We start from the raw sequence: 14,775 nt of genomic DNA, 5'->3' as shown, positions 1-14,775 counted from the left end.
AGGATAGTCTGCTATATTTCATATGTATATGAGAGTGTCATTGTTAAAATGTTCAAAGGAAAATTATGTATATGGTTTATATTTTATTATTTCCTCCTAGGATGTAATTTTTCCAATACCATGATTCCTGTCACATTGTCAGTAGTGATTTGATGGCTAATATGCCAGAAATAATTAGATAAAAAAAGGTGATGCAGACGTCAAGGCAGTATAGCTTCCTTGTGAAAAGCCTTAGCAAAATCATGCATGTTACATTGTAGGAATCACCATTTGCATGCATTTAAAAAGTCTTCAGGATTACAGGCAGGATGGAAAATGGAACTAGATTCAGGAAGCGTGGGCTGCGGCATACTTTATAGGTACAGTCTTGCTACTGACCCCACCTGCAATTTTTGCTAAATGAAATGTGCTTTAGAAAATCTCTGTCTTTGGATGAATTCAGACTTTGGTGTATTGTCAGTGGGAAGGTTTTAGATCTTCCCTTTCCTTTTTGAGTGGGAAAAATTCCACTTTCCCCTGGTAGGCAGCCTGCCTTTGTTTTAGTCTCCTTCCTGACAGGTTTAAATTTTGTCTTCTTTGGGGAGAAAAAGATGTATGATCTGATCTGCTATTTCTTTAACCTTGTCGACCTTAGAGATTGGACTTTTACTTTAAATTTTCAAATGACTATTTAAAAAATATAGGTAATTCATGGTTTCAGTGTTTGTTCCTGAGTGTAGTACCTCCTGGGACTTTACTAAAATGGAACCTACTTCCAGGCGTCTTTTTACTTTTGAGAATCGATGACACTGGTGATAAGTATCTGGTTCATTTGTGTGTGACTTTGATAAATAGTAGTATTTCTAAAGATTAGACATAATGACATTGGACAGTAATATTGTAATATCACAGCATTGCTATTAGGAAGGAAGATGAGTGTCAACCGTAGCCAGGTGTTTAACCTACTGTCGGAATTCACATGAGGATGGCTGTAGATGTCCCGGCCCCGGCTCAGCACATCCATCGTGTCGGAGGTCTGCTTTCGGACGTGGCAGAGTAGAATCCCACTCCTTCGCCAGCCTAGCCCCCGGCCTCTCTGTGTTCCTGGGCTGGCGAAGGAGCCTCAATCCAGGAAGGTCGCTGAGTGGCATGGGAAGCAGATGCTTGGAGGGATGATAATGACCTGGAAGGGAGGGGAGTTTGGAGACATGCCAGGGGGGTCATAGGGAGGGACCAGGTGTCGAAAGTGAGTGGTGTGGGCTGCTCTCACCTGGAGGCAGTGGGACTGAATTCCCAGCAGGTGGCTTCTTCCCCTTGCCCAGCTTCCTGATCCTCAGCCCCTGGTAATACCTTCACTTTACATGGGAGAAGCTAAAGCTCAGGAAGGGAAGGGACTTGCCTCAAGCTTCCAGAGTTTCTTCTTTGCAGAGCCTGACCAGGGACGTGTTGTCAGGGTAGGTTCTTTTTTCTAAGGAGCCTGCAGGGTCATGACTTACAGAAAACGAAGGGGAAATGTCAGAATTGGGAATTCCCTGGCCTTTCTTCTTCTCAGCACTGCTCAGGACAGGGTGAGCAGCCTGGTCCCAGTCATTTCACCTGAAAGGAACGTCATGTAAGGAGTGCCCTCAATGGTAGCTTCCAGAAAAGATGAAGCGTGTCAGGCTAGCAAATGAAGAGCTGCTCGGAGCCCCATAGGTTCATGGGATGTGTATCATGCCTGGCACAATAGCTGAAAGGGTGCCCTTGGTTTCATGGAATTCCCATGATTATAAATAAATATCTCTCTATATAAAAGCCTAAGTGACCATCGCAACCAAACGGATGACCAAACAGGCTGCATGGGCGACTAGGCCGGCAGGGGGGTCAGTGAGGGGCGACCAAACGACCGAGCAGCAGGCTGCGTGGGGCGACCAGGCTGGCAGGGGGGTCAGTGAGGGGTGACCAAATGACCAAGCAGCAGGCTGTGTGGGGCGACTAGGCCCGCAGGGGGGGGCAGTTGGGGGCAACCAGGCTGTCAGGGGTGGCAGTTAGGGGTGACCAGGCTGGTGAGGGGGGGCAGTTGGGGGCAACTAGGCCAGCAGGGGGGGCAGTTGGGGGTGACCAGGCCAGTAGGGGGAGCAGTTAGAGGCAATCAGGCAGGCAGGTGAGCAGTTAGGAGCCAGTGGTCCCAGATTTTGAGAGGAATGTCTGACTGCCGGTTTAGGCTGGATCCTGGGGATCAGGCCTACACCAGCAGTTGGACATCCCCCAAGGGGTCCCGGATTGGAGAGGGTGCAGGCTGGACTGAGGGGACCTCCCTCCCCCATGAACGAATTTTGTGCACTGGGCCTCTAGTATGTTAGATTTAGAACTGTGTGATTTTGGAACAAGAGGGTGAAGGGTTGTTCACAGTCAGAGTGGAGCCCCTGTAGGTTCAGAGACATTTAAGAAGGAAGTAGAGAACTTGTCCCTGGCCACCCTCTTCTACCTGCTCCTGCCCTGGGGGTGGGGATGGGGGGGCTCTCTGGTTTCTCCCCTAAAGCAGCTGAGACCTGGTTCCTTATCTCTTTTAGAGATACATGTCCCATGGAAGCTGGGATTCCAAATGCTCTTTCTGGTATGTTCCAATCATTGACAGCTTAGAGGATGATAATTTACCCTTAGGAGCTAAAGACTGTGACACCTTTCATATGATCCTTCACCTTGAAAGCCTGTTTCCCTTCTCTGTTTAAACACTAAGAGGCAATAGAGTGGTTAGAGCAGTGGTTACCAACCTTTTTTTGGCCATGCCCCACCTAAGCATCTCTAAAATCCTGATGCCTCCCCTCTGCCCCCATGACATCTCATTCTTCTTATTCAAAAAGTGAACTCCTCTTCACGTGGAGGAATCCCAAAAGGCCATTAACTTGGTCTAAACAAGCTTCCAAAGAACATGGCATTCATGAAAGAGAAAAATAAAAGAATGAAAGGACAGTTGAAGTACTGAGGAAGAAATCACTAAGAAATTGTTAAAAAATAATAAAAATATGAAGTGATATGAAAAAATAGCAAATAAAGTTTCAAAACATACATATAGAGAACTGAAATGCATCAATATGTCACAATATATATTTACACACTGTATATGAGGCCCCTAGAACCATAAGAAATGCCAAAAATTCACTGTTAATAACTCATTCTTGAATCGCCCCCCTTAAAAATCAAATTGCCCCCCTCCCCGCCGTGGGGCGTGTGCCCCACGTTGGGAACCACTGGGTTAGAGTCGGCCTGTCAGGGTTTGTATTCCAGTTCTGCCTTTCCTTGGCTATTTGATCTGAGGACGTTACTTAACCTCTCTGAGTGTCAGTTTCCTCATCTGTAAAATGGGTATAACAATATGCCTAATGAAGATCAAATGAGATGACTTGTATAAACTACTTAGAGTAGTTATTGGCACATAGTATGTGATCAATAAATGTTGGTTATTATTAATAATATTTAGAAGTGAAACATAGAGGAAAAAAATACACCAATTAAGAAGGGATTTAAGTGTAAACCTTGAAATGCATGTTTGAACAAATATCACAGGTACATTGGTCACTGACATCCAGGGTTCTCTTTACTTCTTAAATTGACACACACAGAGGTAAGGTTATGTTGACATTCTCATGAATAGCCTGTTTCTCCTCTGTAACTTCTAATAACCTTTATATTACCTTTTAAAAATAGAACACACTCATTGGCCGCTGGCGTCTGTCTTATGAGTGGAAAGAGTAATCAATAAATGAATGGAGGGATTTATCCACTTGGCCATACTGGCTTTCCTTGTAAAGGAACATGCACAGAGACATATGAACCCTTTGGCCTATTGTCTAAAAGCAGCAGACAGGATGTGGTAGTTAATGCATTTTGTGGCTGTCTACCCTGCAAAGAAGCAGTGATTGCTGCCACACATACACGGGAAAACATTAGGGGAAATCCCACCACAGACTGTGGCGATGACTTTAGAAATCACATTCCCAGCACGCTGATGTGTGGGAGGAGGGGTGGGTAACAGCAGTGCCCTTCTGACTCACCTTCCTCTGGCTCATACGGAGGGAAAAACCTCCTCCCCGGCAGGAAAGGGTCCTGTCCCTGCCCTCACCTTCACCTTGGCTTCTGCATGGGCCGCCCAGGAGCAGGAGGCTGAGCACTGCGGGCAGGGAGTGGATTCTGCTGTGGGCAAGGCTAAGCTGGCAAACATCCCCCATCTCTGTGTTCTCACAGCAGTTCCCTGGTGAGCTGGAGCGTGGGTAACATGGGAAGGCACCTTTGCTTTAGAGTAACCAACCTGGAACTAGTGGAGAGAATAAACTTGTTTCAAAATTTGTGAGAAATATCTGGCCATGTAAATCAGGTGACAGCTTGGATCCTTGAACCATTACTATGGATGATGATCACAAAATCTCATTCTAGCCCTTTGCGAAAATATGTGCAAACAAATGCTTCCCACCCCTTCCCTGATTTTTCTGTTGGGGCTTGGTATGGTTTTTGTTTCCATGAGTCATTTATTGTAATAATTAATAAAATTACATTTGACCTATATTAAAGTGTCCCTAGATTTTGAGTATTTCATGAAGTAAATCATGCCTACCATAGAGTGGGCATATAGTGTATCCATAGAAATAATTTTTAAAAAAATCAAGTACCATGAAGCCACTGGTGTCAGATTATAAGGAATGAGAAGGCCTACCAGATTTTATTTGAATACACCTGTAAAAGGTTGGCACTTTGTGAATTGACTTGAAATAGTGTGAGCATATTCCATGAAGGTATAAAATTGCAGGAAAAAAAGGAGTTTATTAATGGAAATTAGGCTAGATCCTAATTATTACCTGTGAATAGTGTCGTCATTTGAAGTTTTTATTGCATTTTAACACATGGCTTATCTTGATGAGCGAATATATATAGCGAAGGGTAAATGTAGCAATTTTCCTTTTACTATTCCCTCCGCTAAGCCATTATTGCTTGATGTTATTCTTCAGCAGCCTTTCATTTTTGTCCCAAATGTTTTTGCCTCTGGCTGGTTTTATTTCTTTAAAATGTATGTGTATCACTTCTCAAAGTGATACATTTTGACAGGTAATCGATATTTTTTCATGCCAGCTTTGCTGGTGCAATGGCTGTAATCCTCATCTTAGACTTAGTTAGTGGTTGAATACGATCCTAGATTTTTATCTCAAAATATTCCTGTTAAGAAACACACTTTTCAGCCTTAGCCAAATTCCTTTCTTGCACTCCTACCCAGCAGCCACCTCTCACTGCCAAGCGCCTGAGCTGCACAGCGTCCCTTCCCTGGACACACATCGCCTGACTTTCTGACAGCGTGTCCTCGAAATGTCTTCTGACGGCCCTTCCAACCCTTACTCGATTGGTCACAGAAAAGATACTTTTTCTTTCCCTCCTGGCAACCTAGGATCTTTATTTCAAGGGGGAAGGCCTGTCCCCTTCCTTCTCTGTAGTGAGAACCTGATGTCCTCCGTTAGACCCCACTTTTTCTGGAAGGAGCAGCTCAGTGAAGACCACAGTCCTCAGAGCACATGCGTAGATAAGGACACCCTGCTTGGTTTCTGCTTTTAAAAGTTCAGCCTCTTGGACCAAGACATTTTGTTTTCTAGCATCCGGACGTCCTCATGCCCCCGTGTGCAGGTGACACTGCCATCCTCAGTGGGTAGATGTGTTCTGCCCTCGGCCAGGGCCGTTGGTCTGAGATGGCACTTCACACTCAGGGGACTGTCTGGTCCTCTCTCAGGCGGGTGACCTGCGGGAGCGAGGGCCGCAACGGTCATTTCTTTGTTTTCACTGAGGAGGAAGGTATTCTTTCCTCAGGAAAAGATTCCAGTGCGCGTGGGCCTGCCAAGGATGAGACCACGAGCTTACGGGTTGCCCACAGGTAGCTGCCTCCCTGCCCATCTCTCCCTCCCTGCCCGTAGAGCTGCTTTTTTCTTTTCAGTTCTTTTCTTTCGCCTTTCACTTTAAAGGAAAATATATGGTTCTGAAAAATCTGTTTTAAACCATCGTTTCTGCTGGTTTGTTGGTTTCCTATGGGCGTGAGCGAGGTGCTGCCTCTTTGCTTTGGAGATGGCATTGCTTCTCCACGTGTGAGCGGGAACGAAAGGCTCTCTGTGGTGTTCTTCCTTACGTGGTATCCAACGAGACGCCTCAGAGGAAGCACACGCCGACACCCTTCTCTGCTGATGCCTCTGCCAGTCGGTGGTGGCATTTTTTTGACAGGGTTTCTCTTTGTATGTCTGGAGACGTATGCAAAGATCGTTAGGGAACGTAAAACGCAATCAATTTCCTTAGTGGTTAGATTCATAAATCCCTGAGCTATTTTTAATGACATAATCTAATCAATTGATAGCCAGCCTAATAGTGTGTTGACAGCCAGAAAGAGACAAAAAGCTGGTATAATAGCAGGTGGATGGGTAAGGAACCATTAGACACATCCCTCTCCACCCCTACGTTTAGAAATCTCTAGATAGCTGCATTAGGTAAACTCTAGGAATTGCTGATTTTTAAAAAATTTATGCCTGCCTTTCTGACTGTCTTTCAAGAAAAAGACTTTTGTCTAATGGGATGTGGTTCCCAGGAAAACTGCAGATAGTCCTGGAGTCTGCCTCTCAGAACCGAACTATTCTCTCAATTTAAATATCTTTAGAATGGAAATCAAGGGGGAATAATTTATTATAAATTGGTAGTATTATATATTGTCCCTCCTGTGCCAGGCCAGTAATGAAAACTTAATATTCATCTCTTGGTTGCTTTGAATTGAAATAAGATGAGGATGCGCGGGGTAAACAAGCTGAAACAGACTGTGAAATTGCACATGATGGGAATCTTTTTTTTTCTTTTTAGCTGCTTATAGACTATAAATAGATTAATATTCCAACTAATCATGGCTCTTAGAATTTCTTCTCCCTTTTTACATTTTGGTCAGGTGGCAAAAGAACTAAGTGGTTATCGCGAGGGAAATTAAAATCTACAATGTTTCTATTTTGGGGCTAGAAATTAACTGACCAGGTATTGATGTAAATGAATGGGCTTTCACCCGGGAGGTGTAAAGTGTTCTTCTGTGGCTGCGGGGCTGCCGCCCTGAGCCCTCCGTTTTCAGGGTTTTAGGCAGCCTGTGAGTGTGTGTGCGAGTGTGTGTGTGTGTGTGTGTGTGTGCGCGCGCGCGCGCGCGCGCCTGCGTGCGTTTTGCTACATTTTTTCATTGATGCCATCGGAAGGGGATGGGCGCCAGGCATGGTGGTGCTGCTTGGCTGACCAGCTGTGCCCCGGTTCCCCACCGTCCCCGTCAGCGGCTGCCTCTTCCAGAGGTGTCTGTCACCGCTGATTTACTTCGCCACTTTGACCTTATAGTTGCTTCCGAAGGGGCTTGACCCAAAGCCACTGCTGAAAGCCATGCACGGGTCGCCGGGAATGCCCGAGCCTGCATTTGCAGAAGAGCACACAGGGACCCCACGATATCCCGTCTAATAGAAGAGCCTCCTCCGCCCGGGTGGATGCACTAGGTGCCCAGCCCACTTGCTGCGCGCGGCCACCGAACTGCAAGCCCCCGCGGTCTCCGAAGTTGCCGGAGTGAATAACTAAGCGGGACCAGCTGACTCCCGGCGCCAATCAGCTAGAGCGTGATGTAAGTGCTCGGCCGCTGCCGGCTCGGAATGAGCGTGCAGAGTAGAGGTAGCGCAGCATGGCTAGACTGTTGTGAGAGGCTCAGAGGAAGCGGAGGGGGAGATGGATGAGTCCAGCATTCTAAGACGAAGAGGGCTCCAGGTAGGAGATCCTTCCCTTCTTGAAATGTAGCATCGCCGCCGGCCAGCCATGGAGGATTTCAAAGTTCCCTTTGCATTCCTTTCCTGGGCACCACAGATATGTGCACAGTTCTTGGTATCCACTTGGCAACGAGATACGCGAAGTCTCTAGTTACCGGGTTCAGTGACACATCGCCGAGTCCAATGAGGAAGGCTCTCTTGTCAGAGACAATAGATGCAACTTTTAGTTTGCTACTTTGTTGGTTGGTTGTTTTTCTGCTGGTTGTTCAAGAATAGATAGATCGTGGCTGGCAGTGACAGCTGATGAGCCGATTTGGCGTCCTCGCAAGTGCGGGGAAGTCTGTGGAGGGTGGCAACTCCGTTCAGTTCTGGAAACACAGGACTCAGTTTTGTGTGGGGATCGACCCCCGTGCCGGGCAGCATCTGTCTGGTCGCCTTACAGATGTGTGCAGCTGCTGAGTGTCCCTCCTGTCCGTAAGATGAAAGTTTCTGCTGGCAGCTCCATCCAAGTTCACTGTCACTTGTTTATGTTGAGATGAGGAAAAGATATGTTGTATCTTATTTCCTTGCTTTTTGTGCCCAAGTTTCTCTAATTAAATTACTCTGACTTTAGTGTTCAAATGTATTCCAAGTTAAAACTTGGCAAATTGGAAAACTTGGAAAAAAACATCTGTTGGCAGTTTGTAAGTTTAAGGAAGCCAAGACATAAGTATGTTCAAAATTAGTATGTTTAACTCCTTGGTAACTCCTTTTTTCTTCTGTGTAAGTGATATTTTCCTCTATGAAAGAATCTAATCATTGGCCATTGTTAAACTCTCATTTATTATTTTTGAAAATTAAAAAAAAATTTCATGCTTGAGAGTACAGAATATACAGCACATTTAGAAATGTTTTCAAATGTTCCTTAATGGTCTTTGACAGCTGGTCTAGTAGTCTGCTTTTTGTTCTTAATATCAATTACTAATATTATTCACATTATTCTAATATTATGTTGTAGGTAAACGAAGGATTATTTGCAGGTAAACAAAAGAGGGATTAAAGAAGTTTGGGTTCAATGTCATCTATTGTTCCAAACCTAAGTAAACAGCCTGCCTCTTTAATGATTTCAGTGTGGTCATTGTTTTGAATGCACAGTGCGGTTAGTCACTGCCTCGGGTTTCCTTTTCTTTGTTTTCATCACATCTATAAAGTTCTCGCAATGCACAGCTGTTTGTGCGGGGCCACATCCTCTTTGGGTCACCGGTTAAATATGAAAAGGCTCTTTGTTATGAAGATGATAAACTCTGTTAAACTCCTAATGGTTCTGATGATGAGCAAATTGATGGCAGTTCTGAGAGTTTTCGCCTTCCTTTAATTTCCTGGAGTTTTTAAATGTATTTTCAATAAGGCACTCTTTTTTTTGTGTGGTTTGTTTCTGTAATACATATTATCACAGCTTCAGAGGACATAGTTGAAATGTGGTGCTCATGAAGAGTATAGATTTCATAGACCTTTAATTTTAGAAAAAGCCATTATTGTTGCTATTTAAAGTAATAGCTATTTTCTGTCTAAGGGCTTTGCAACAAAACAAAGGAAGCATTACTTGTTACGTAGTGCTTATAGTGTTAGGTCTTTGTTGTACTTAACATACTTTTACTACACTTGCTATCATCTATGTAATGTATAAAGAATGTCTACTTTCTGTTATGAGTGAAATCAATATCTTCACTTTGTGAGAGATAACAATATAAAAGTGCTTAAAAGTTCTGCCATCTCATTATGACTTTACTTTTGCTTAAACAAAGCCTGTTTTGTTTTCCACTCCCATTATATTTATTTTTTTTAAGACATCATATATGCAGAGTAGCTTTTGCAGAAATTTCAATATAAGAAAACTATTTACAAAATACAAGGGTTTAGTATTTATTTGTATTACAAAAGCTGCCATTGTATAGTTCACCAGAGTAACGCCACCTAGTGAGTTTAAGAATTAAGTTAATTTACAAATGCATACTCTGTGAAACATTTCTGCATGCAAATGAGGTACACCTGTAGTGAAGGTAGGCCAACACCTACACCTTTGTATTCCTGATTTTACTAGGCCATCTTGAGCAAGTCACACACGCTCTCAGTGTCTGTTTATTCTTCTGTAAAATGCACACCATAGCATAGGACTTTTGAATGGACTAAATAGGAGGTGGGTATAATCGAGTTTTTTAAAGTTAAAGGCCATATAATAAATATACTAACATATAATAGGTACTCAATAAATATTATGTTCTTGAAAAGTGAGGGATGATTTCTATTCTTTATAACATTCCATATCATTATTAGTGAGATGAAATTGTTTGTTATTTGAATTTGTCTTTAAGTTAGAAGAATCACTAGTGAAGACAGCATTCTTTATTTACAGGGGTTATTATGACAGGCTATATAGGCTTTATATAATAATAACAGTCTGTTGATCTGTCACACTGAATAATGCTTAGTATTAAATGCTTAGAGCTGGAACTGACCAGTTCTTTAAATAACTTAAAGTCGAGTGTGAAAAATCTGGAGTACACAAATATTCCAGTTCTCTGAAATCTAACTTGATAATACAGCATGTTCAGCATAAGGCAATGCAGTATATGTTTAGAACCTATTTTTAGAATTCTGGTACCTCTAGCTCCGTGGTTGGCAAACTGCGGCTCGCGAGCCACATGTGGTTCTTTGGCCCCTTGATTGTGGCTCTTCCACAAAATACCACGGCCTGGGAGAGTCTATTTTGAAGAAGTGGCATTAGAAGAAGTTTTTTAAGTTTAAAAAATGTGGCTCTCAAAAGAAATTTCAGTCATTGTACTGTTGATATTTGACTCTGTTGACTAATGAGTTTGCCGACCACTGCTCTAGCTCTTAAAACAAGGCATGCTAGTGGTGTTTTAAAAATTTGGACTTTGAAATATTGTTTTTAGTCAGAACATAGAATTCCTCAAGGCATGACTACCTCATAGAATAGCAGCACAGCTGAGTTGTTCATTGGAAGTGACTGCGCTTTTCCATCTTTTCTGCGGTCTGTGCTAATATTTCCAGTTCCACTGATAGCGTTTCAATCACTGCCTTCGAAATGAGAACGAGGGAAAGAGGCCCCATTGGCTGCCTCTGTTAGAATCTGGGAAACTTTTCATATTGCATCTCCAAACATGGGACATTCTGAGGGCCTGGGCAGACCTTGGACTTGGGGCAATTTGAATTTCTAGACAGGTCTAATTCGTCAAAGGATAACTGGCTCCTTCCGGGCCTAATGTCCCTCAGACGTGGAACATATTTTTTTAACTGTCAGGGAAAATTGTTTTAGTGATTTCTGTTATATGTTTCCCTTTTATTTGTTTTAATGAAAGTGTCCCTATCCCTAATGTGATGGATCCCAAGGCGAGAAAAGCACGAATAACAGGCATCAGTAAAGTGGGAAGGAGTCACTGCAGAGGGAGGTACCCAGAGAGGCCTCCTGTGAGCTCCTTCCTGCGTCCTCTGGTGATTGGTTCCCCTGGTGTCACCTTCTGCCGATCTCCCCACTCCCTAAGTAAACATCGCCACTGCAGTCCGCTTCTAGACCGTCACATGCGGCTCGAATATTAAACAAATGTTTCCTATATAATGCAGTCAGTTAACAACTGAATGTTTATAATTTAAACTTCTGGATTTGTGTTCAGGTTTTCTTGGCTTCCTTTTGCTTCTTTTCCTGTCATACATGACCTCATACCCCCTTCTCATTTGAAACAGCAGCATCCTTAGCTTGGCTGAGGCTCTGATTTTCCACTGGTCTTGCTCTGGCACTCAGTGTAGAAAGCAGAGAAGCAGGTAGATGCTCACACTCTGGTTGGGTGTCACACTACCTGTGCCTGAGTGTAGGTCATGTAACTCACAGTGTCTCAGTGTTGCTCTGTGCCGCTTTCATGTGGTTCCGGATGTGTTTACCCTCTACCTGAGCTTTAATAGCAGGGTCGTTACATGGGAGCCTTACTCTGTCCTTATTCATCGGAAGACTGGGTGGTTGTAAGGAAGGAGTCTGGCTAGAGTATCACCACAGCAACACGTACGATCATCAGACTTTGGGATGAGGTGCTTCTGTTCTTCAGAGGTCCCCAGAAAGGTAGGGGTACTTGTTTGGGGCAGAAAGAATCAAGATGCTAAGTGAACTTTTGGTAGTTGTGGGAACCTGATTCCTCAGGCCAGTTGTGGCCACATCTCAGTTCAGTTTCTGTCTCTGAGATAGAAATAAAATACTCCAGTTTTAGTGTCCTGATCCACAGGGGATAAGGATGGAGTACCCTCAAAATCTTATGTTCCCTCACATTTTTATTTTGCACTCTAAGACTTCTAAGAATTAGTTTTCTTAACATACTCTCCCCCCGCCCCCCAATAGTGTAAAATAAACAAATCTGAAAGGAAAAGAGTTGGAGATGAGACCAGAAATATAGACAGGCTGAATTAGGGACAATCTGCATTTTTACTCAGTTCCCAAGGGAGCTAATGGACAGCCACGTGGGCATTTTAAACCCGGGACTGAGGTGGGGATCGAGGCTAATAGGCTGGTGGTTAAAGAAGGGACTATTGTGTGATGCATTATTTTAAATCACTGAACTGATGAGTGTCTTCCTCTGAAACGATAGAGTCAGGTATGTGTCCAGTGACAATGAATGGCTCTGGCACAGTAGACCAGTTTCTTAGCCCTCTGATCTCTGTGTCCACCTCTGTAGGAGATTTAAAACTGAGGTGTTTAGAGATGGAAGATTAAGCATCTTTTAGTGCAGTATCTGGCACATAGTACTTACTCAATTAACCTTAGTTCATTTCCTTCTGTATTGCTACAGGGTCTTGCATAGTGTGGTTTTAAATAATTAGATATGGGTATCAGGCAGGGTTCAGGCAATTAAAAAGGTGACATGCGTGAATTGGGTAATGTGAGGAGAGTTTAATAAAAGAACTGTTTAAAATGTGTAGGGCGAGTTTAAGGAATGGTACAATACCAAGGGCTGGAAGCAACAGGAAGCCACTGACCTCACTAGACCTGAAGGAGGGAGGGACACAGCATTTCCAGAACCCGGGGACAGAAAAGGCAGGTAGCAGGTACCTTAGGTGAAGGGACACAAGCCGCTTATGGTGACTCCTCAGGGAGGTGACAGGGAGACATCTCAACCGTCATTTCCTTCATCCTCCTAACTCTTGCTGGCGCTCCCCATTAGCAAACCCACCCAGAAGCCAGAGGGGCAAGGGAGCCTACAGGTGTCATCATGTAGGCGAACTCCAAGGCCCAGCACAGGATGGCGAGCAGGTCTAGATGGGCAGTGGAAGTGCATGCAGCTTGGTTTGTAATGAACTTTCGTTGAACTGCCCCCTGGCTCTTAGCGTTTTACCAGCCAGAGTCAGTGTGCCGACTTCATAGTGTCGATCTCTGGGGCGTGAGTTGAGTTCAAGTGATTGCACAGATTCAAAGCTGCTTTTTTTTTTTTTTTTTGGTGAAAATTCATGGCCCCCAAAGGGTTCCCATTTTGTGTAATGATGTCTTTCCAATTAGGCTCTTACTCCTCCTGGGAAATGTTAGTTTGCCCCCTTCCCCTTTAGTATCTGCAGCACATGGGTCTCCTTTGCATCAGTGAGGCAGGGCACCTGCACTTCAGGTCCTGCAAGCGGTCTCACTTGTGAATTGCTCTGCTCTACGGATCCTGAGTGACGTGTGAGAGGGATAGCCCAGAAGACCGCCGACCATTCATTCCCCAGATTCCCTGGAGTCTGCCCTGTAGCAGGTCCTATTGCACTTAGACCGTCCATCTCCGCTCCCCTCGAAATCCCTTTACAGAATTACAAGTTCACATTATGTCCTGGGCTTTTATTGAAGGTTTCTAAAAGCAATGGCTGTGAGAGAACACTTTGCACTTTGTGTAAATCTCCCCTGGAAGCTCTATCCATTAGTTGTGTGTTGTCTCTTAGAGTAGGCCCACCTGAGAAATTAGCTTAGAGTTCAGCGCTCGAAAACTTCCTTTCCCCCTCGGTGAACCGGCTTGCTTCTTAGAATCAGAGAGAGAGCTGGCTGTGTGTTTCCACTGGTTGTAGCTGATTAGAACAGGATTTCATAGTCAGTGGTGATAGCTTTCTAGATGAAACGAGCCACCGCTTCTTCACTGTTTAGCTCTTAGCTTCTTCTATTAAGAATTGCGTGGTTTTAAAGGACTTGTGTGCAAGCATATGAGCCTAACCAGCGGTTAAGGGCAACAGGGGTGTGGGGGCATGTGTGGGGAGGGGTGTGGGATGGGGATGGGGGGATGAGGACAAATATGTGATACCTTAATCAATAAAGAAATTAAAAAAATAAAAAAATGTAAAAAAAAGGAAAAAAAAAAGAATTGCATGGTTTTATTTATTATATATTTTTGAAGTTTTAAGTGGCCTGAAAAGATTTCTCAGCCCAAGATCCAAAAATTTAATACTGTTGCGTTTAAAACAGTGGAATTTAAATGAATAATTTTTGAAGAAGACAAAAGGAGACTAAAAGACCAGCTAATCAACAAACTAGATAAACTATAAAAATTGAGAATTACACGAATTTACAAAGATCAATATGCACACAGCAACCAGTCAAATTATTGTTGGCACTGGAGACTAATGCAATCAATTAAAAGTGTTTGAGTTTACTTGAAACACATTTTGGATAAATTATGAGTAACAATAAAGCTTTTCATAGTGTCTTAGAAGTCATATTACTTGTCTCAAAAGCAACCAAAAGCATGGAGACTGGCAAATAGCTTGTGAGACACTCATGTTAGAAGACAATTGCCATTAAAAGCGTGCTTTGGACAGATACTTAATAAGGGGGAAAGCTGGCAATATAATGTCAAGTAAAAAAAAAAAAAGAATAGGTTACTCAATTGTATACATAATATATGTACAGTTCCATAAAAAATGGGTAGCATGCATATACATACATACACATATATACCCTAACCCTATGTGTGCAAGGCAAGGGTGAGAGAGAGAGAGAGAGAGAGAGAGAGAGAGAGAGAGA

General features: G+C 43.5%; 1 protein-coding gene across 12 annotated transcripts in view; it reads left to right on the top strand.

Annotated features, from left to right (window-relative positions):
* MAST4 (microtubule associated serine/threonine kinase family member 4) overlaps nt 1-14,775 on the top strand; it is a 522,072-nt gene that overhangs the window by 210,094 nt on the left and 297,203 nt on the right. For 2 of the 12 annotated variants that reach the window (XM_079794428.1, XM_079794441.1), the window contains exon 1: nt 7,702-7,755. The exons of 6 other annotated variants lie outside the window; for them this stretch is intronic. In XM_079794428.1, coding sequence (XP_079650554.1) covers nt 7,717-7,755 — 39 coding nt within the window. In that variant the 5' untranslated portion in view covers nt 7,702-7,716. Of the gene's footprint in view, nt 1-7,589; nt 7,616-7,655; nt 7,756-14,775 lie in introns of those variants that run through there. 4 more of the 12 variants (XM_079794431.1, XM_079794434.1, XM_079794439.1 and 1 more) reach the window with 4 other exon arrangements.

The sequence above is a fragment of the Cnephaeus nilssonii genome (assembly GCF_951640355.1).
Source record: "Cnephaeus nilssonii genome assembly, chromosome: 2".
Classification (NCBI taxonomy): domain Eukaryota; kingdom Metazoa; phylum Chordata; class Mammalia; order Chiroptera; family Vespertilionidae; genus Cnephaeus; species Cnephaeus nilssonii.
Note: the sequence above shows the minus strand (reverse complement) of the source record. Positions and strands in the feature narration are given on the sequence as shown.